Source organism: Muscardinus avellanarius (genome assembly GCF_963383645.1).
Source record: "Muscardinus avellanarius genome assembly, chromosome: 21".
Classification (NCBI taxonomy): domain Eukaryota; kingdom Metazoa; phylum Chordata; class Mammalia; order Rodentia; family Gliridae; genus Muscardinus; species Muscardinus avellanarius.
Genome location: NC_137807.1, coordinates 13518332 through 13538263, shown reverse-complemented (window position 1 = coordinate 13538263; position 19932 = coordinate 13518332). Strand labels below are relative to the sequence as shown.

General features: G+C 42.9%; 1 protein-coding gene across 3 annotated transcripts in view; it reads left to right on the top strand.

The window, feature by feature from the left end:
• The window catches only part of CIT (citron rho-interacting serine/threonine kinase), a gene marked incomplete at both ends in the record, with an annotated part of 188114 nt that overhangs the window by 98451 nt on the left and 69731 nt on the right, over positions 1-19932 (top strand). For 2 of the 3 annotated variants that reach the window (XM_080717685.1, XM_080717684.1), the window contains 6 exons: positions 6418-6588; positions 6860-6910; positions 7506-7559; positions 9880-10020; positions 11748-11873; positions 15164-15259. In XM_080717685.1, the coding sequence (XP_080573811.1) occupies positions 6418-6588; positions 6860-6910; positions 7506-7559; positions 9880-10020; positions 11748-11873; positions 15164-15259 (639 nt within the window). The remainder of the gene's footprint in view (positions 1-6417; positions 6589-6859; positions 6911-7505; positions 7560-9879; positions 10021-11747; positions 11874-15163; positions 15260-19932) is intronic. The other variant, XM_080717686.1, reaches the window with a different exon arrangement.

The following is a 19932-nucleotide window of genomic DNA, read 5'->3' as shown; positions in this document are numbered from 1 at the left end:
GTGTGCACCACCATACCTGGCTGTATATCTACCTTTTAATAAAGACACTGGTTTAGAGCAGGGGTCTGCCCGCTTTAGTCTATAGGACAAATCTTACCCACCACCTATTTTTCTATGACTTGCAAATTGAGTTTGCGAGTTTTTCCATTTTTTTTTTTTAACTTGGAATTGAACCCAGAGACATTCTACCACTGAGCTATATACCCAACTCTTTTTTTTTATTTTATTTTTTTTCTCTGAAACAAGGTCTCTCTCACTAAGTTGTGGATGGCTTACTAAATTGGAGAGGCTGTCCTCGAACTTGAAATTCTCCTGTCTCAGCTTCCCAAGTACTGGGATTACAAGTGTGCACCACTGTGGCTGGCTTCAATTTTTACATTTTAAGCAATTGGGGGAAAAATCAAAAGAAAAATAATATTTTGTGACCTTATACTTTTATGAAATTCCAATCTCTGTGTCCCTAAATAAAGTTTTATTGGAACACAGCCATGCTCACTCCTCAACTTGACATTGGTCAGAGCTGTTTTTGTGCTAATGGAGGCAGAAGAGAAAAGTTGTCACAGAAAGCATGTGACTTGCAAAGCTGAAACTTTCTCTCTGGCTTTTTTTTTTCCCGCCTTCCCTGTGGTACTGGGGATCGAACCCAGGGGCATTCTCTCTCTGGGCTACACCTCCAGTCTCATTTTATTTTTTATTTTGAAACAGAGTCTTACTAAATTGCTGAAGACCTTGCTGAACGAGCCTCCCAAGTGCTGGGATTACAGGCATGAGCCACCACACGTGGCTTACTCTCTGGTGTTTTATAGAGAAAGTTTGCTAACCTTTGCTCTAGATGGTTAAAAAAAAATTAATGTTTTTACAGCTTCCCAGACACATTGTATATTTTTTGAGAGAATCTAGGGTAATTTATTTATTTATTTATTTATTTATATAATAATAATTATTATTATTATTTTGGTGGTACTGGGGTTCCTGGAAACCCTTCTACCTCTGGCTACACTCCGAGTTCCATTTTATATTTTTTATTTGGAAACAAGGTCTCTTAAGCCAGCGAGGCTGGCTTCAAACCTGTGCGATCCTCCTGTCTCTGCCTCCCAAGCACGGGGATTACAAACGTGCGCCACCATTCCTGGCGAATATAGGGTAATTTATAATTTTCTTTATATAAACAAATAGCTAAAGCCAGGCATGGAGGATCCCCCAGGTTCGAAGCCAGCCTCAGCGACTTAGTGAGGTTCTCAGCAACTTAGTGAGACCTTGGTTGTTTCCAAATAAAAGTAGAAAATAGTTCTGGGAGTATATCCCGGAGGTAGCAAGCCTCTGGGCTCCACCCCCAGTACCACCAAAATAAAAAAAAAAATAAAAAAATAATAAAAATAAAGAAAAAAGAAAAAGAAATAGCTAGAAGAAAAGTTTGAGCCATTCAGACCGAGTCAGAATTAACACAGCCTATATGAGTGCAGAAAGCCGTACCCTGTGTGTTTAGAAAAGGAATCAAGGCCTTTAAAAAGCCCACTCTTTTTTTTTTTCTCCCGGAGTTTCTAAAAGGGGTTTCTTTCTAGATGGCTCATTTTTATATTGCCGCATTGTTTCCTTTTTAGCATGGATTTTTCTGTCTTTTGAAGAAACTGTAAATAGAAACTTTAATGAATAGATGGCAGTGAGTAATTGGAGAGCTGAATTATCAGCTGCCAGGCAACTCTCATTCACTTCAGAGAAATCTAGTGGAAACACGGATGGAGATGGACGTCTTCGCCTCTGGGTAGCACACGCTTGGCCATCTGGGTGGTGGGAATGCAAGGAACTCTTGCGAACAACTCTGCTAGTTACGCTGTAAAGAAAGAATGACTGTTTTCAGGGTTTTGTTGGAATACTGTGTTTATCACCTTGAAATTTTAAAATGGTCGATTAATATCTTCTTGCTTGATTAAAAAAAAAACTTACAGAAAAATGTATGTAGGGAACTTTGCGAACAGATTACTGGGTCTCCGAACGGTCCTGGCCGTAGAGACTTTGAAGGGCACGTGTGCACTGGGAGGAGTCTGCACTGACAGATGACTCATGCCTCCTTTGTTAAAATAGTTTTTTCATCCTAAAAGTTTCAGGAGGTAGGATTCTTTGGCTCTCAGTAGTTCAATGTGTTTGGAAATTTACTTTTGAGGACATCCTGGGGAAATGAAAGCTGTGTTTGGCCACCAGAGGGAGCAGCTGGTGTCCATGAATTCCATAGAAACAGAACTATCAGGGCATTTTGAAAAGGTTGAGTTCAAAGAGATACCTTTTATGATTCATATCACAGTTGGAATGCATGTGCAGTTTTGGATTTAATGACTGCTAAAAGTTCCATGGGGGGGGGTTGGGGGAAGAAAATCTCTTGGGTTTTATTTCTCATTGAAAGAAGAAAATATTAAAATGATAAAATGACTTGTGGTATATTTTGTGAGAGCAGGATATTTGCAAGCCAGGGAAAAGTTTTAATGTTTACAGCAAACTTCTAGTATTTGGCTTATCAGAATTTGGATTCCTCCCATATATGGGATTAATTCCATGCTCTTCCTTTTCAAATCTAATTTTTTTGTACAACTGTTTATTATTGTGAAATATTTTGCTTGTTAGAGTCAGGCACAGTGGTGCATGCCTGTAATTCTAGTACTTGGGAAGTTGAGACAGGATAAGTGCAGGTTCAAAGTCATCCCCAGCAACTTACTGAGGCTGAGATTGTGTTTCCAAGTTAAAAAAATTGGACTAGAAATATAACCGAGAGGTAGACGGCCCCTGGGTTCCATCCCCAGTAACACCCTCCACAAGAAAATACTTTGCTTCTACCTAGCTACCCTTTATAGTGTATTTGTATTTGGTTTAAAATGAAAGCACCTAAAAGTCTTATGTGATGGTCATAGTCAGAGCAATTGCTGATTCCTCCTCCCCATACCTTCCTCTCAGGAAAGGAACCCAGTTGTGGGTAACTCCAAACCCAGTGTTTCAAGGTAAAGAGGACCGTGCTCGCTACTCCCCTCTCCCCAGATTCTGAGGCCCCACTCAGAAGACTGTCTTTAGCTGGCCGTGAATGTTGGCCCTGGCTCCCCCTGTGACCAGCTCAGCCACTGCCCACAGTGCTTCCACACCGAGCTACGGCCGCTCTCTCAGCTGCTCGTGGGGCAGATCAGTGGGGCAGATCTGACCGTCTCCTCTGAGCTTTCTCCTGAAGTGAGGGTTTGATTAGCTCATCAGCAAGTGAGTTAGAATTCCTTCTGCCTGTAGCAGGCTGGGTGCGCCTGATCCCAGCCTTCTTCCTGCTGGATGCCAACAACCCAGGAAAGGGGTGTGGGAGGCTGAGTGAGGGTGGGAATGGGGATAGACTCTCTGTTCTTTTTCTCTCTCTTTTTTTTTTCTTTTTGTGTAATGGAAATTGAACCCAGGGGTATTCTACTTTTGAGCTACACCTCCAGCCCTATTTAATTTTTATTTTGAAACAGGGTCTCATTAAGTTGCAGAGGGCCATGGTAAGTTGTTGAGGCTGGCTGTGAACCTGTGATCCTCCTGTTTCAGTCTCCAAGTACTGGGATTACAAGTGTGTACTGCCATGCCTGGCTTTAACATTTTTGTATTTATATGAATTTAATTGTATATATCTATATATATAGGTACTATTAACCATTTTTTTTGGGTAGTACTAGGAATGGAACTCAGGGGCATTCTACCTCTAGGTGCACCCCCAGCCCCATTTTATTCTTTATTTTGAAACAGAGTCTCACTATGTCACTGAGGCTGGCTGTGAACCTGTAATGCTCCTGTCTTAGCTTCCTATATAAGCGTGTGCCACCATGCCCAACAACTTTTTTGTATTTATATGAATATAGTTGTTAAATACATAGTTTTATGTATATAGTTATAAAATATATAGTTATTATATACATATGTATACATATATGTGTGTAATACACACACACACACATATATATGTATATATATTTTTTTTTCTTTTTTTTTTTTTAATGGAAGGAAGAGGCCAAGAGGGCTCAGTGCCAAGAGCCACAGAAGCCATATGTGGCCCAAGATGAGGATGGCCTAGAAAACCCCAAGTAAAGGATATGCCATTTCACTTATGGCTCATGTTCCACTTTGAGAACTCAGATGATTGTGAGCAAGTTATAAAGATCTTTTATAGCCAGGCGTGGTCTTACACACCTGCAGTCCTAGTACTTGGGAGTCTGAGACAGGAGGATTGCAGTTTGTGGCCAGTCTCAGCTACTTATGAAGCCCTTAGTAACTCAGACCCTTTTTCAAAGTAAAAAGTAAAATGGGCTGGGGGTAGAGCTCAGAGGTAGAATGTTCCAGCTGGGCATGATAGCACACGCTTGTAATCCCAGTACTTGGGAGGCTGAGACCGGAGGATTGGAGGTTTTTGGCTAGCCTTACCTACTGAAGCCCTCTGCAACTTAATGAAACCCTGTTTCAAAATAAAGAAGAAAAATACAGGGTTAGGGGTGTAACTTGGAGGTAGGATGCTCCTGGGTTCAATCCCCAGTACCACACACACATACAAAAATAAATAAATGAAATAGGTAGAATGTTCCTGGGTCCAGCCCCTAGGACCCGATCCCCCAGCACACAGGCACACATCTTTGTTTGCCTCATTTAGCGTCACCCAGGAAACCCTTGTGCCCGGGATCCTGAGAACTGACCGGCCTTCAGTATCACTGTGCTTTTGGGAGAGAGGGGGTGAAATGAATCCCACACTGTGTCTGGGCTCATGTTTTCCTTTCTCCTCTACCAACAACATAGGGAGAGGGACATAAATAAAAACCATCGTTTTTGTAAAAACATCATCTCTAGGTGGGCGTGGTGGCGCACACTTGTAATCCCCGCGCTTGGGAGGCGGAGACAGGAGGATCGCGCAGGTTCAAAGCCAGCCGCGCTGGCTTAAGAGATCCTGTTTCCAAATAAAATATAAAATAGGTCTGGGAGTGTAGCCCGGAGGTAGAAGGGCTTCCAGGAATCCCGGTACCACCAAAAAAAAAAAAAAAAAAAAAAAAAATCATCTTCCTTTTAGTGTGTACCAGGAGATTGTCCATCATGATGAGGCAAAAAGTCTATATAATACCCAATTACTTAAAAAACAGAAATTGCAATTTATTGATTAAAAGCATCCTTGCACAATGGATACCAGTTATTTCTAGGAAGAACAAATCTTAGGGATGTTACTCTGTTTCATAAATGTCAAAGATGGTCTTGATTTAATTCTTTGTCTGCGCTCTGTGTCTCTGCTCCCCCTTTCTCCTCGGCACGTGCTCGTTCATAATCCTTACATTTGATTTTTCTAATAATGAATATTTTCATACTCAGTCCCAAAGTTTTTTAAACTACTGCCGTTTCATCTGATAAATCCCACCATGAGCCAGGCATGGTGGTGCGCGTCTATAATCCCAGTACGCGGGAGGCAGAGACGAGGGTCACAGGTTTGTAGCTGCCTCAGCAACTTAGTGAGACCCTGTTTCCAAATAAAAAAATAAAATAGGGTTGAGAGCGTAGCCTGGAAGTACAAGGCCCCGGGGTTCAATTCCCAGTACCTCACATACACCCGACCATGAAAAAGGACTCAATTCAAATATTCAGATGTTCTGTTTCGATTTTAGAAATTGATTTTTGGGAAAGATTGGGCTGTCGGGATCGCTTTAGAGGTTTTGCTCCGAGCAACAAGATAATTCTTTCCTGAGAATTTCTCTCACAGGTCATTTTGTCCGGAGCCAGTGTTTTGTGACTCTTCCAAATCTCAGGGTGACTCGAGTAGCGGAGCGACTCGAAGCTCACCCTTCAGTTTTAGGCCCAGAGAAATTAATGGCGGGAGACTGACAATGATACAATGATGACTTTCACCTTCCCGGATGCTTTCCACCGAGATTTCCAATTACCCTCTGGTGCCGTCTGAAAGGTTAATTTTAAAAACTAGTACCATATCTAATTGTGTTAGGAGCACATGACTTCTAAAGGGCAGATCCATAACCATGATTATCCTTGGAGGAGAACTACACGTGAGCAGTTTATCTTCTTTAAAGAATGCCCCTTGCGGCTCTCCCGAGTCGTGCCCCGAGGTGCCGTACGTCATGCCATTTGCTCAGAGGATTTCATTATCGGCCCGTGTCCCCAGTGGATGGACTCAAGGTGCACGTTCTACCTTAAAGCAGTGTAAAGGCTTCGTGTTCTTCCCTCCCTCCTCTTCCCCCTTCCCCCTCCACCTGGAGTCTCTTTCTGGGTCCGTCTCCCCAGTCGCCTTCGTCCTGTGATGGTGGGTCTGTCCTTTGCCACCATCTCTTCAGCGTTGCCTTTCTCCGTGGTCAGTGTCCACCCTGTTCACAGCCTGTCTTCCCTTGGTTGGAGTTCTAAAGTTGACCATTATTCCCCTCGCCTGCTCTTCAGGAGTACCAGGCTCAAGTCGAGGAAATGAGGTTGATGATGAACCAGCTGGAAGAGGACCTTGTCTCAGCAAGAAGGCGGAGCGATCTCTACGAATCCGAGCTGAGAGAGTCTCGGCTCGCAGCTGAGGAATTCAAACGGAAAGCCACAGAGTCCCAGCATAAACTGATGAAGGTAGTCAGCCACCCCCCAGGAGGATGCACTCTGGGCACAGTCACGGAGGAGCTTAGCAAGATAGAAGGGGACACTAGCTTAGTGAGTATACATTTGGAAAATAATGAAATACCTTGGAAATGTCTGGGTCTTTGTTAACAGGCGATAACACCATTGTCGTTTGTTGTTATTACTTTTTAACAGAGACCAGGAAAGGACAACTCGTAGTGTTGTCTACAAGACTTTGAGGTTGTTAACGTTTCCCAACGTGTTATGTCTTTTAAACTTGCAGGCTAAGGATCAAGGGAAACCTGAAGTCGGAGAATACTCCAAACTTGAGAAGGTGTGTTTTCTGTGATTCATTTTGCCATGTGGCATAGATCTCCTAATGTGACTGTCTGTAGCCAGTTGTTGAGTCAAAATCCTTTTGCAAGAACTTGAGAACTCTCTTCTAGGCTTACCTTATTTTATTTTTGGTGCCGGAGATCTAACCCAGGGCATAATGCATGCTAAGAAGTGCTCTACCACCGAGCTACACTCCCTCCCCTCCAGGTTTAATGTGAAGGTGTACCTCTGAGTGGCCATGTTTAGCTTTAGCTATGTTTCTGAAACGGAAAAAAGATACCTCATTGTTTGCCATGCCTCCTCACAGTAACACATAAGCTCCGGCATTAGGGAAACATACATGAAAAGTCACACTGTGTTAAGGCACTGTGCAACTTTGAGTCACTAGTTACTGCTTATAAGTCACTTGGTCCAAAAGAAAAAAAGTCCAGATGGGAATTCTCAAAAGCCATTGTTCTCCCTTGTCATCAGCGGGGCCTAGAAAAGAACCCAGAAGACCCCACAGACATGTCAACGACCTGGGCAGAACCAAATGTTGCCAGATATTAATGCCAATTTTCCCTTTGTTTTATTTCCTGGGGTTTTAATTATAGATCAATGCTGAACAACAGCTTAAAATCCGGGAGCTTCAAGAGAAGCTGGAAAAGGTAAGCCCGAGGTGAATTTTCAGGAACTTACCCCATTTCCATATACCTCTCTTTGCCTCGTCCTGGAGCACCGGAGATGAAAGAAACAGAATTAGTCACTCAGCGCCGAGGGAAACGAAGGGGGAGTGAGCTATTACCTGAAAAGATCAGCATTCTGAATATACTTTTTTCCTTTTGAGATGTGTCAGTAGTGTTTATTTTTAAAAACCAAGCTGTGTGAGACTCTCAAGTAAAAGTTCTAATTATACTACGACAGAATCCGAGCAGCGGCTTCTCACGCCTCAGGGGCCAGGCTCCCCATTTTGCACATTTGTAGGAAAAGCCCAGGCTGTACTTCACCCAGACTGCTTCCTTCGGAACTATTCCTGCCTGGAGGGCGCCGGAGCATCGCCGGGGCCATCGCGCAGTGGGGAGGGGGTGTGTTTGGTAGATGGCATCCCTGTGGAGTTTGTGCCAGTGGCCCTGCTTGTGTTTATTTTTTAAAATTGCATTGCCTTATTTCTTCCCTAGCTTTACTAAGGTACAATTGACAAATAAAAATTGTATGCAGTTATGAGGCACAACATAGTGTTTTGACATATGTATACAGTTGTGAAATTAGTTAGCTAGTCAACAGACCATCAGTTTTCGTACTCGTTTTTAGGGGGTGAGAACATCTGAGATCTACTCTCAGTAATTTTTAGACCCTCTTTTTTGAACACTAAAAACGCTTAACGAAGGAGCTGGAGTGAAGGTTGTTATCTTTTAACACTGAACTCTACTCACCAAATACCAGTTCCCCTTTTAATTTAATATAAACTTACTCAAAAGCAAACTTTTTTTTTTTTTTTTTTTTGTGCTGGTACTGGGGTTCCTGGAAGCCCTTCTACCTCCGGGCTATACTCCCAGACCCATTTATATTTTTGAAACAGGGTCTCTTACGCCAGTGCGGCTGGCCTCGAACCTGTGTGATCCTCCTGTCTCCGCCTCCTAAGCGCGGGGATTACAAGCGTGCACCACCACGCCCGGCTAAAAGCAAACTTTTAAAAATGAAAGTTCTTGAAAAATGAATTTCAAGTGCTCAGTAGCTCTATGCTCAGCGACTCCTATATGTAGGTCTCAGAGGTGGAGTTTTCTTACAGTTTCTATTTTTCTTTTTCTATTTCTTTTTCTTTCTTTCTTTCTTTTTAAAGGTACTGGGATAGAACCCAGGGGCATTCTACCTCCACGGTACACCCCCAGCCCTATTTTTTATTCTTTATTTTGAAACAGGGTCTCACTGAGTTGCAAAGAGCCTCACTAAGTAGCTGAAGCTGTCCTTGAACCACGATCCTCCCTTCTCAGCCTCTCAAATGCTGGGATTACAAGCATGAGCCACCACGTCCAACTACCGTTTCCATTTTTAAAATTTAAAGCAAATCACATGTGAGATTGTTAGTATTATAAACTCAGATCTTTAGTGTTATAGGACCTGTAGTGTAGGTAAGACCTAAATAAAAATAAATAATAAATACAAAATTAAGAGCTTAAACTCTTTTTTTTTTTGTAAATGTGAATTTGCTATTATTGACACTATGGCTGTTATAGTCTTTGAAAGGTATTTGTTTGAAGAAAAATTTAAATTATAACCTTTTTTATTATTTTGTTCTTATAAAAGTACTACAAGTTTTCTTTTTCTTTTTTTTTTGGTGGTACTGGGGGTGGAACCCAGAGGCTTTCTACCTCCGGGCTACACTCCCAGACCTTTTTTATATATTATTTGGAAACAGGGTCTCACTAAGTAGCTGAGAGCCTCACTAAGTAGCTGAGGCTGGCTTCGAACCTGTGCGATTCTCCTGTCTCAGCCTCCCAAGCGCGGGGATTACAAGCGTGCGCCACCACACCCGGCAGTAGTACAAGTCTTCTATAGGAGAGTTAGCAAGTGAAATCATTAAAATAAGAAGAAAATGCTCAGCGACTCCTATATGTAGGTCTCAGACCTACATATTAATGTATTTGTATACATTAATACATTAATTCCTAGGTAAATCAATCATTTGCCTTCATTCCATTATACTGAGCTGATGATATCAGTGATTGTCAGATACTCCGTTAACTCATGCACCACGAGAAAGAAAAAAAACGCACCAATTTTTATCGTGGGATGCCTTCCAAAAATTCAATGGCGTTAAAAAGTGCACCTTAGCATAGATGCAGTGCAAAGTAAAAGAACGCCTTCATGTTTTGAAAAATGGGTATGACAATACACTCAGCGTCACCTGCTTTTCCACTTACGGTATTCTCACCATTTTCCCGCATGAATACATTTGTCCATCTGTGTTCTGTACCTTCTTTCCTGCAGGCGGTAAAAGCCAGCACAGAGGCCACCGAGCTGCTGCAGAACATCCGCCAGGCGAAGGAGCGAGCCGAGAGGGAGCTGGAGAAGCTGCAGAACCGCGAGGGCTCTTCCGAAGGACTGAGGAAGAAGCTGGTCGAGGCCGAGGTAAGCAGCTCCTCCAGCCCGCTGCGGCCTGACCCGCGCCCGGCCGCGCCCAGGGAGAGAAACCGCAGAACGCCACTGGCTTGTGTTTGACCAAACCATCTCCCTCTGGAGATCCCTCTGAAACCCGACAGCCCGACAGGAAACCTTTTACCCCCTCGAGAAGACAGAAAGAGCTGTCCTGGCAGCTCCAAGTTGCAAGATGTCTGGACAAAAGCTTCCCTGGTGCTTCCTTCTGACCTCCTCGCTAATCCGGGAGAATTTATATTTATACAGGCGCACTGTAACTCCTCCTCCGCGTGCTTCTTTTTCTTCTCTCTTTGGCCTGGCCGTCTCCCTGCGATGCTGATAACATATTGATTTTCAAGGTTCCAGCTATCACTCACGTGTTGATGACTCTCCGATCTATATTTTCGGGCCTTATCTTTCCCTCAAACTCTTTGTTGTTGTTGTTGTTGTTGTTGTTGAAATCATATATATGATTGTATGGAAAATATATATGAGTGCCTTTTCCTTGTGGAAATTTAAGTAGTACAGGTAAAGATAGGGACACCGTGGCGCTTCCTTCTTTGTCTCCCCACCCTTCCTTCTCCTTGTTCCACAGAATGCCTGTCCCACGGCTGGCCCCCTGCCCTGCGGATCTTGCGTTTGCCCATCACAGGCTGGGTGTGAATCTCCTGGCACGGGGCTCTTTGGGGCTGTTTCCCGCTGCTCCCCTGAATGCCGTGTGGGTCTGGCCGGGGCCTCAGCTTTAGGGTGAATACTGTCCCTCTCCTCACATGCCAGCCTCCCTCCTCAAGTCCTCCTGACGGTCAGGGCCGCCATCATTCATCTGGTCACCCCGGGCTTGGAACCTTGGCGTCATCTGCTTGTCCTTGGACCCTGCCACCCAGTGAGTCACAGCCCTATAAATACAGACGCGCTGTCTCCCATTCAGCCGCACACGCACATCCCTGTAGCTTTCCTCGCAGCTCTGGCCCTTTTCCTCTTTGCTAAGTAACGCAGTGATTGCTGATCTTCTGCTTCTAGTCTCTCCTTCTTCCCAGCTAGTGCCCACAGTATAAGATTCCTCAAGTCCAAGTACCCCCGCCCCATCCCAGACTGCTGGGGGGTGGTGTTTCTTAGGTACGCCCCTAAGGTTGGCACATAAAACTCTTCAGCTGTGGGTCCCACAGACACCGTCCTTTCTCCTCCCTGCCTCATCTTGGCTGTAGCCGGGCCCACGCCGGCTCCTGTCCACCTCTGTGCCCCTGCTGCTGGGCCTCGTGTGCCGCACAGTCCACCACCTGCCCTGTCCCCCCACTCCACTCCTCTCTGCCGACCTCTACACGGCTCACACCACTGCCACTCCAGCAGTAGAAAGCCTTCCTCCCGTTTGCTTTGGAGTCTCCCCCCTCTTAACCTGGATTGTGTTTATTCCTGTTTGTCTTATCTTTTCAAAGGGCGAGGATTGTGTCATCTTCCTCTCGTATTTCCAGTGACACCTAGCGTGGTACTTTGCAGATAGTAGGTGCTTGGTAAATATTTGAATGAATGAATGCACTCTTGGATTCTGCCCAGCCGAGCACCTGAATTATAGAGTCTTATTTTCCTCACTCTTGCTTCAGGTGCCTGAGACTTTTCTTCCTGATTCGACCATATTCTTCTTAAGGGCTCTTTCCCACGGTGCAGGTGATAATACCCATGGTGGTCGCTCCATTAAAACTCTCTGATTGATTCATGATCTACAGGAACGCCGCCATTCTCTGGAGAACAAGGTAAAGAGACTAGAGACCATGGAGCGTAGAGAAAACAGACTGAAGGATGACATCCAGACAAAATCCCAACAGATCCAGCAGATGGCTGATAAAATTCTGGTGAGCAGGAACGAAAAGTTGCAAAGTTCAAAGATCACAGGTTAGAGGTCGCAAAGGGAAGGGGGTAAGAAGAAGAATTAAATGCTACTGCAGGGGAGGTATCACTTAGTAGGTGACTTAAGAGAGGTGGACTCAGTGTGCACCATGCCATAGGATAGTGTGAAAAATAAATACTGGACACTTCAGCACGGGTAACAGATCCATCAGTATTATTTTTTGCTCTGGTTGCTAGTGCCTGACATTTTTTAGTAGAACATGCATCTATCATTTTTGATACATTTTTTTATGGGAGCATTTATACCCTTCTACCGGCAGAGCTTTCTATGGCTGCTAACTTTGCCATGCCAATTTGAAAAGCTACTGGGGTTTAGACCTTTAAGACCAAAACCTGCATTCTTGCCTTTAAAGAAAGAAATTAGTCATACCAAATTGTTTTTCTCAGAGTAGTACTTGTCAAAGATCCATGTTCTCCCACTCACTCTCTCTGCTACAGGTGGTTGTGATTATTTTTTCAATTTCCTTAGATGTAGCAAGTCTTTTTTTAATCAACCAGATTAAACCAGTCTCGTGCTCTGCTGACCAACTTAATCAAGGGAGGTTCAAGGCGCAGGTGTGTTGAAGTTTTGCCCCTGCCAGGGAGGAAGGCAACACCTTCAAAGGGCTCTCTCCTTGGATCTCAGTCCCAAAGTCAGAACATTGACAACACATTTGAGAGACACGGTATGGCCTGCAGTCCCATCATAGCCCACTCCTGCCCTGCCAAGAGAGACTCGTCATTGGCCATCCTCCCCCATCAGGAGGCGAGGTGGCGAGTGGGTCACTTCATCACTCTCTTTGCATTACTGCGGGTAAATAAGCCACCAGCACTCACGGATGGCCACCTCATGGGTTTATCTACAGTACTTAGTAGCTAACCCAACCCAGACCCTTGGACACTTGGCACATTTTTCTGTGTATACTCATAAATAATGGATGTTCTTGAACAAATGGGTAAATAATGAACTGGTTAAATCGTTTTGCTTTGACACCCAGTCTTCATATATATTTATATGTCTGTACAAGAAGACAGATGTGACTGTTAGTCTGGCCTTTCTGTTCTCTTGTCCCCTGACCAAAGTTTCTCTCGGCTCTTGTCAAGTGTCTGAATTGTGTTGTGAGTAAAGTTAGATCCCACTACCGCTCTCCTTTTGCTTGGTACAAATGAAGTGGTTAACTCTCTTGTGGTTGCAAAATGTTTTACTGTTTACTGGTGATGTGTTCATTCATTCATTCAACAAATATTTAATGAGCTTCTACTATGTGTCAGGCACTGTTGAAGGGGCTGGAAATACGTCAATGAGCAGCAGTCTTTGTAGGAAACAACTGAAAAGTTGATCCAATACACAGAGAAAAAAAATACGCGTAAAAAATGACAACAACAACAAAAAAATGCCGGAACACCGAGCAGTCAGATTTGTAATATCTGCTTTCCCAAAGGTTCATTTGCAATTCAAATGCAGGAGCACAGACTTCTGCATTCCCGGTTTATATGTTGTTAAACTCCCATTCCTATCTAGACCAGACATTTGGTCTTAAGAGTTGTCAGTCTCAGGTACCCGAGTTCTGACCTGTTTTTAGATTTTGATTGCCATTGCTGTGCTGTGTGCTGAGGACTGACTAAGAAGAGATGATTATCAAGTGATTTCTAACCAAAAGGAAAAATGAGTGGATTTCTTTGTCCGAGTGTATATGCCACCTGCCTGAGTACCTTTGTGGCTGTGACTTCATTTAACCGAAGGTGCCTTTTGCTCAAGAACCCTGTGCTTAGGCTGCGGAGCATGTAGGACATGGGCAAAGAGTGGTCTTTAAAACTGTTATGTAATGATGATGCTGGGAACTAGATCCTCCAATGTCATTGGCTTTAAAATATTTGCTGTTCTGATAAGAACTTGCAACACAGATAATTGGGGCTCTCATTACAGCAAAGTCGTTCGCTCTAATCAAAGAAGTCATTGCGGGCGATCCTTTAGTGTGTACACATAAAGGCCTTGAAAATGTTGTTATTAATTAGAATCCTGTTTACATTCAACTTTCCAAGATCACATCTGTTAGATTGCAATAGATTATGTGCACCTGGTCTTAAAATTGAACGTTTTAATGGGCCCCCCAAACAAAGCCCATGCTTGCAGACTTTAGAATTTCAAAGGCTTAATCACAAACATTTTATATGCATGTGAATTTCAAAGTACTTTTTTTTACCCCCATTTTTATGGACATATCCTGTATAATTTCCTCATTCTTCAAAATTCTCATAATTGCTTCCACTTCAAAGAGAAATTCCATAATAGTGTGAAGAGATGAAAACTTGGAGTAATAACTTTTATATCAGTAATTAACTAATGGGTCCAGACTCATAAGAATTAATTTAGATGCAGCTATCTGTGCATGTAGAGAATGTCTCAGTGAATGAATGCTGCCTTTTAAAAGATCAGTTTATAATACAGTGGTAAATGAATTGGTATAATTTTCAAATGAATTACAGTCTTGTTTAAAAGAGAAAATGTAACAATAAGAGATCTAAGAGAACCTTCAATTTGAGCAATTTGGATTACTCCAAATTCTCTTTCTGACTTCAGTATGTATGCATGTATTTTTTTATCATTATTTTGAGTGTATGTTATGTTTATCTTTGTTCCCATTAGTATTGTTTCATGTATACAAATATCACACACACATCTCTCACTATTCACATTCTCCACATACTAGGCAGTTAAAATAATCATTCAAAACTTGTACTTAAATAGTAATATTAGTTTTCCTTTTTAGCTAGGGTTCTTGAGCAACAATACAAGATATTGCTTATTACTATAATAAATTAAAATTACTTTTCTCATTTGAAGCTGTCGTAACAGAATGGCCTGAGGCCCAAGAGCAGTGGTCAGGGCCTTTGTGCTATACTAAACCTTCCAATGTTGCTTTGTAACCCTTGTTTCTCTGTGCGAAGTTGAACAGCTGCCTTTGTTTGACCTGTCTTGCCGATGTATTCTGATCCCAGGCCTCACAGCCTTTCAGCTGTGTATATGTGCGTGTGCGTGTGTGCGTGTGCGTGTGTGTGTGTTTACTTGGACTTGGAAAACCTGGGGCCGAGGCCTGGTGCTGGTTTCCTTCCCGAGAGCCTTGGGCTAGTAATGGAGGAGCAGCTGCCTGCTACCTGTGGCACCTGTGCCAAAGTCATGTCTCCTTGAGTGTCTAAGGTTCACTGGCCATGTCTTTCCCTTTGCACACCTGACCTTCTGCTCTTTTGTGTCCAGGAGCTGGAAGAGAAACACCGGGAGGCACAAGTCTCAGCCCAGCACCTAGAAGTACACCTGAAACAGAAGGAACAGCACTACGAGGAGAAAATTAAAGTAAAGACACTTTCTGATTTTCCCTGGCATTCCTCCTATAGCACTGGGTCGCTTCCCCTCCTCCCAGACACTTGTGCCCCTTCTTATTGACCAGAGGATTGCATGGGATAAATGCCGTCCTTTCTCCATGGCGGGAGCAATTAGGGTTTGAAGTTTTAAAAAAAATTGGTTATTATATATTTCAATTCCATCTTTAATTTTTTGTTCTTATTCCAGTGTACATTCCATTCTTTGCTTTTAATTTCCTTTTTGCATTCCAGACATCAGCCCCTGTTCCTTTGGCTTAAAGTATATCCTTGTTTGTCTGAGTATGCATTTATTTCCCTTTCATTCTTCAAGACATTTTGATGGGATAGAATTCTAGGTTGGCTGTTAACTTCTAGTAACATTCTTTTAAGATACTTTCCATCGACTCTTGGCTTTTAGTATTGCTGTCTCAAAGTCATCTGTCAGTTCGTTGTTCTTTTTGAAAGTAATTTATTTTTGTTCTTTTTCTTTAAAATTTTACTGCAGCTTTGATTCTTCTGAAGTTTTACTGTGAGGTATCTAGATGTTGATTTTTAAAAATTTTATCCTGCTTGATATTTATTGGGAGTTTGAAAAGATTGGTATCGTGTGTGTGTGTGTGTGTGTGTGTGTGTGTGTGTGTGTGTGTGTGTTTCACTGAGGATTGACCTAGGGGCATTATACCTCTGAGCTACACCCCCAAATCTGATTTTTATCCTTTATTTTGAAACAGGGTCTCACTAAGTTGTGGAGAGCCTCACTTAGTAGCTTGAGACTAGCTGAGAACCTGTGATCCTCCTGTCTCAGCCTCCTAAGTACGGGGATTACAAGCATGCGCCACCATGCCCAGCTGCTATCATTTTTTAAGTCAGTTCTAGGAAATTAGCAGTCATTATATCTTAAATGTTATCTCTTCCTCTTCTTTTTCCTTTGAGGATTTGATTAGGTGTACATTAGATTGCCTCTTCTTCAAAGTTTCCATTTCTTTGTCTTAATGCTACATTCTGGGTTCTTCTGACTTATTTTTTCATTTACTAATTCTTTCTTCACTGTGTCTAATCTACTATTAAGCCCTTCTATTGAGTTTTGATAATAGTATTTTTATTTCTATTTTTAATAATAGTCATTTTTATTTCTATTTTTTAATTTCATATAGATTTTCATCTGTAATATCTTAACTCTCTTGCCAACTTTTAAATCCTTCCAGTAAAATGTTATTTAGAATTTTAAAACATTTTTTTCAGTTGGTTGGCTGGCCCAACTCTTCTAGCCCGCTATGTTTTCAGAAATGAATGCCTGCCTGTCAATTGCCTTTTAAAATCACGTCAGCCAGGCACAGTGGTGCACGCTTGTAATCCCAGTACTTGGGAGGCTGAGACAGGTGGGTCGAAGTTTTGAGGCAGCCTCAGCAGTCTAATAATACTCTGTTTCAAAATAAAAATAAAATAGGACTGGTATAGCTCAGAGGTAGAGTAACCCTGGGTCCAATCTTAGTACCACAAAAATAAATAAATAAATAAATAAAATCATGCCACATATTCATGATTCCCACCAAGCCTTTAGTCATTCTTATATTCTTGAAAATCAGATGTTAGTCATTATATCTCAAAAAAATAATTTCATTGTCAATCCAGACATTGGAAGAGGTTGTTAATTTTTGTGATGGCCCTGTCATTGGATTTGTTGGTATTCTTAGTTAAGTGGTGCTCTATTAGGGAGTCAAACATGTATATATGCACACAGCTAAATTATCACCAACACCACCCTGGAACCTTTTCTTCTCTCCTGACTTGACTTTTTTTATTAAAATAAATATAGGAGCTGGATGAGGTGGAGACATGCCTGTAATTACAGCTACTTGGGAGGCTGAGGTAGTAGGATGTAAATTCAAGGCTGGCCTAAGCAACTTAGTGAACCCCTGTCTCAAAATAAAAGGGCTGGAGATGTTGCTTAGTGGTAGAGTGCTTGCCTAGCATGTGCAAGGCCCTAGGTTCAATCCCCAGTACCTCCACCCCAAATTATATATATGTAATTTGTGTGTATGTGTATATATACACACACATATATATCACACACACATATGTGTGTGTGTGTGTGTGTGTGTGTGTGTATGAAAATAACCCCAGATATGACCTCAAAGTCTCATGTGACCTCTCCTTTAGTGCATTTTACATTTTATATACCAGTCCTTTTAGTTTAGAATTCTTCCTGGCTTCTATACTTTTGTCTTTGAAATAAACTAGTTTTCAGAAAATAGTGAGACTGTATACAGTATGACAGTGACCCTTCGTAAAACTTATTCTGTGATTTCAGTGATGATACTGTTCCTATCAAAGGCCAAGATCTTTTTAATTGACTTAGGTGTCTTGAGTGGAATCACTCATTGTATTTTATTTTATTTTTATTTATTTATTTATTTTTTGGTGGTACTGGGGTTCCTGGAAGCCCTTCTAACCTCCGGGCTACACTCCCAGACCTATTTTATACTTTTTTTTTAAATGTGGAAGCAGGGTCTCTTAAGCCAGCGCGGCTGGCTCCGGACCAGCGCGATCCTCCTGTCTCTGCCTCCCAAGCGCGGGGATTACAAGCATGCGCCTCCACGCCCGGCGGAATCCCTCATTTTAAATAAAGTCCTTGCTTTCTTCCCACTGCACATTTTGTTTACCCTTCGGTCAGTTGAACCCTGTCAGAGCCAAGAGATGCTTCCATTACTGATAGAGCCTTGTTCCTCCTGGTCCACATGTACCTCTGTTGGAATTCATCATCACCAAAGCTAAAAAGAGCTTGAAAAGAATTCTCCTGAAAATGTCTTCCATTGCTTCAGCACCTCACAGAAAAGGAGCACGTCTGGTTCAGATATTACGTGGGCTCTGCTTCCTGCTAGAGGAAAAGAACTTAGTTTATAGATCCCAGGGAATGTCAGAGAAAGATCTGTTTTCTTCTGTCTTCCCTACAGGAATCCATACAAAACCATGTCTTTTAACCTGTCCCGCTTTAAATGTGTCCTGTTCTAGCCTTTATAAGGCCATTTTAGTAATAATTATGATCATACCCTAGATTCCACCCTCTTCCTGCTTGCAATTTTAGCACCGCGCTCCGCCGTCCAGGAGAGCAGACCACTTGTCATCTTACTGGCGCACTCCCCCTCCTGACCCTGTTCTCCACCTCTTGCTCTTCTCCACCAACTCCCGTTCTATTTTTTTTTTTTTTTTCATCAGTCAGTTCTAGTTGAAAGCCCGCTTTGAAATTTGTTCTTTCCTTTATTCTGGACCCCATCCCTGCCGACTTGCTCTTTTTAGGTACGACGTGCCCATGAGCTGTGAGGGCCTCTTGACAGTAGACATTAGGAAAGGCAGATTTCAAGCCCATCTGTGACCCCAATTCTTCCAGCTTTATTCCCAGGATCCCGTTGTCCTTCTCAGTATAGTTAGTGTCATTTGCAAAAGCAGAATGGCTTCTCTGTGATGAGAAGCACTGGGTCACTGTCAGAGGCTCAGGCAAGTTATGACATCTTCTTTCTTCTTTTCTTGTTCTCTTGTTTGGCAACTGGCAGGGCCGTGTGTACCTGGCAGAACATTAGATCAAGCTGGTGCTTGGTGACAGATGCCATTACTGTTTTATTTTATTTTTTCCTCTGGGGAATATTAGGGGCTTACAGTGGTGTTCTCAGCTTTGAAAACACATGATTTCTTTTCCCCTGGGAGAGGTTTCTCTTCTTGGTGGCTTTTTCTCTCTCCCCCTCCCCCCGAACCCCCGACCCCAGCTGGATCAGATGATAGAACAGAGGAGAGGGTTTTTTTCCCTTTCTTTCCTTTATGTTGTCTTATTCCTCTGTCCACCTGTGTTATTCGTGGGCAACATCCTCTTTCCCTGGCTGATTCTGAACATCAGCCTTGGTCACACAGACGTCCTCTTATCTTCAGCTTCTCCCCCGCCACATCCAGCTCAGGACTGTCCAGAAGTAACTTTGTATAGATCAGGAGCCAGGAACGCTGTGAGAGCTACTGGTGCACTGGCTAAGGAAAAGCTGTCCCCAGGTAACGTTTGCAGATCCTAAGAACTTTTATTTTCTAGGTCTAAGTCACTAGAGGGGTCTTTTTCTCCTCTCTCATTCTGGAGCGTAGCTCATTCCCGAATAATGCTCTGATATTTCTGGTGCTGATTTTAAAGTGAGTTCCTAGTGAAATTCAGATCCACCTGTTACTTGCCTTTTGATGGTGATGCCTAAAGTCTTAAAATCAAAATTCTAAAATTCAAAAATCAAAATTCCTGTTTGGTTTTTTTTTGGGAGGGGGGCAGGTCTGGGGATGGAACCCCGGGTCATGTGACCTCCGAGCTACACCCCCTGCCCTATTTTTTATTCTTTACTTTGAAACCGGGTCTCACTGAGTTGCAGAGGGCCTCACTAAGTAGCTGAGGCTGTCCGCGAACCGAGATCCTCCGGTCTCAGGTCTCAGCCTCCCGGATGCTGGGATGACAAGCGTGCACCACCACGCCCGGCTCCTCCTGTTTGATTTTGATCAGCAGACTCCTGCGTTTTGCCTTCTCTTTGCTCTGGACTTTGGAGGCCTCCAGGCTCTCCTCTGTTTTTCTCTCTTTCCTCCTTTTTTTTCTCAAGTGTCCCACCCTCCTTCCCCAGCTTGGCTACCAAGGTCATTCACTTCTTT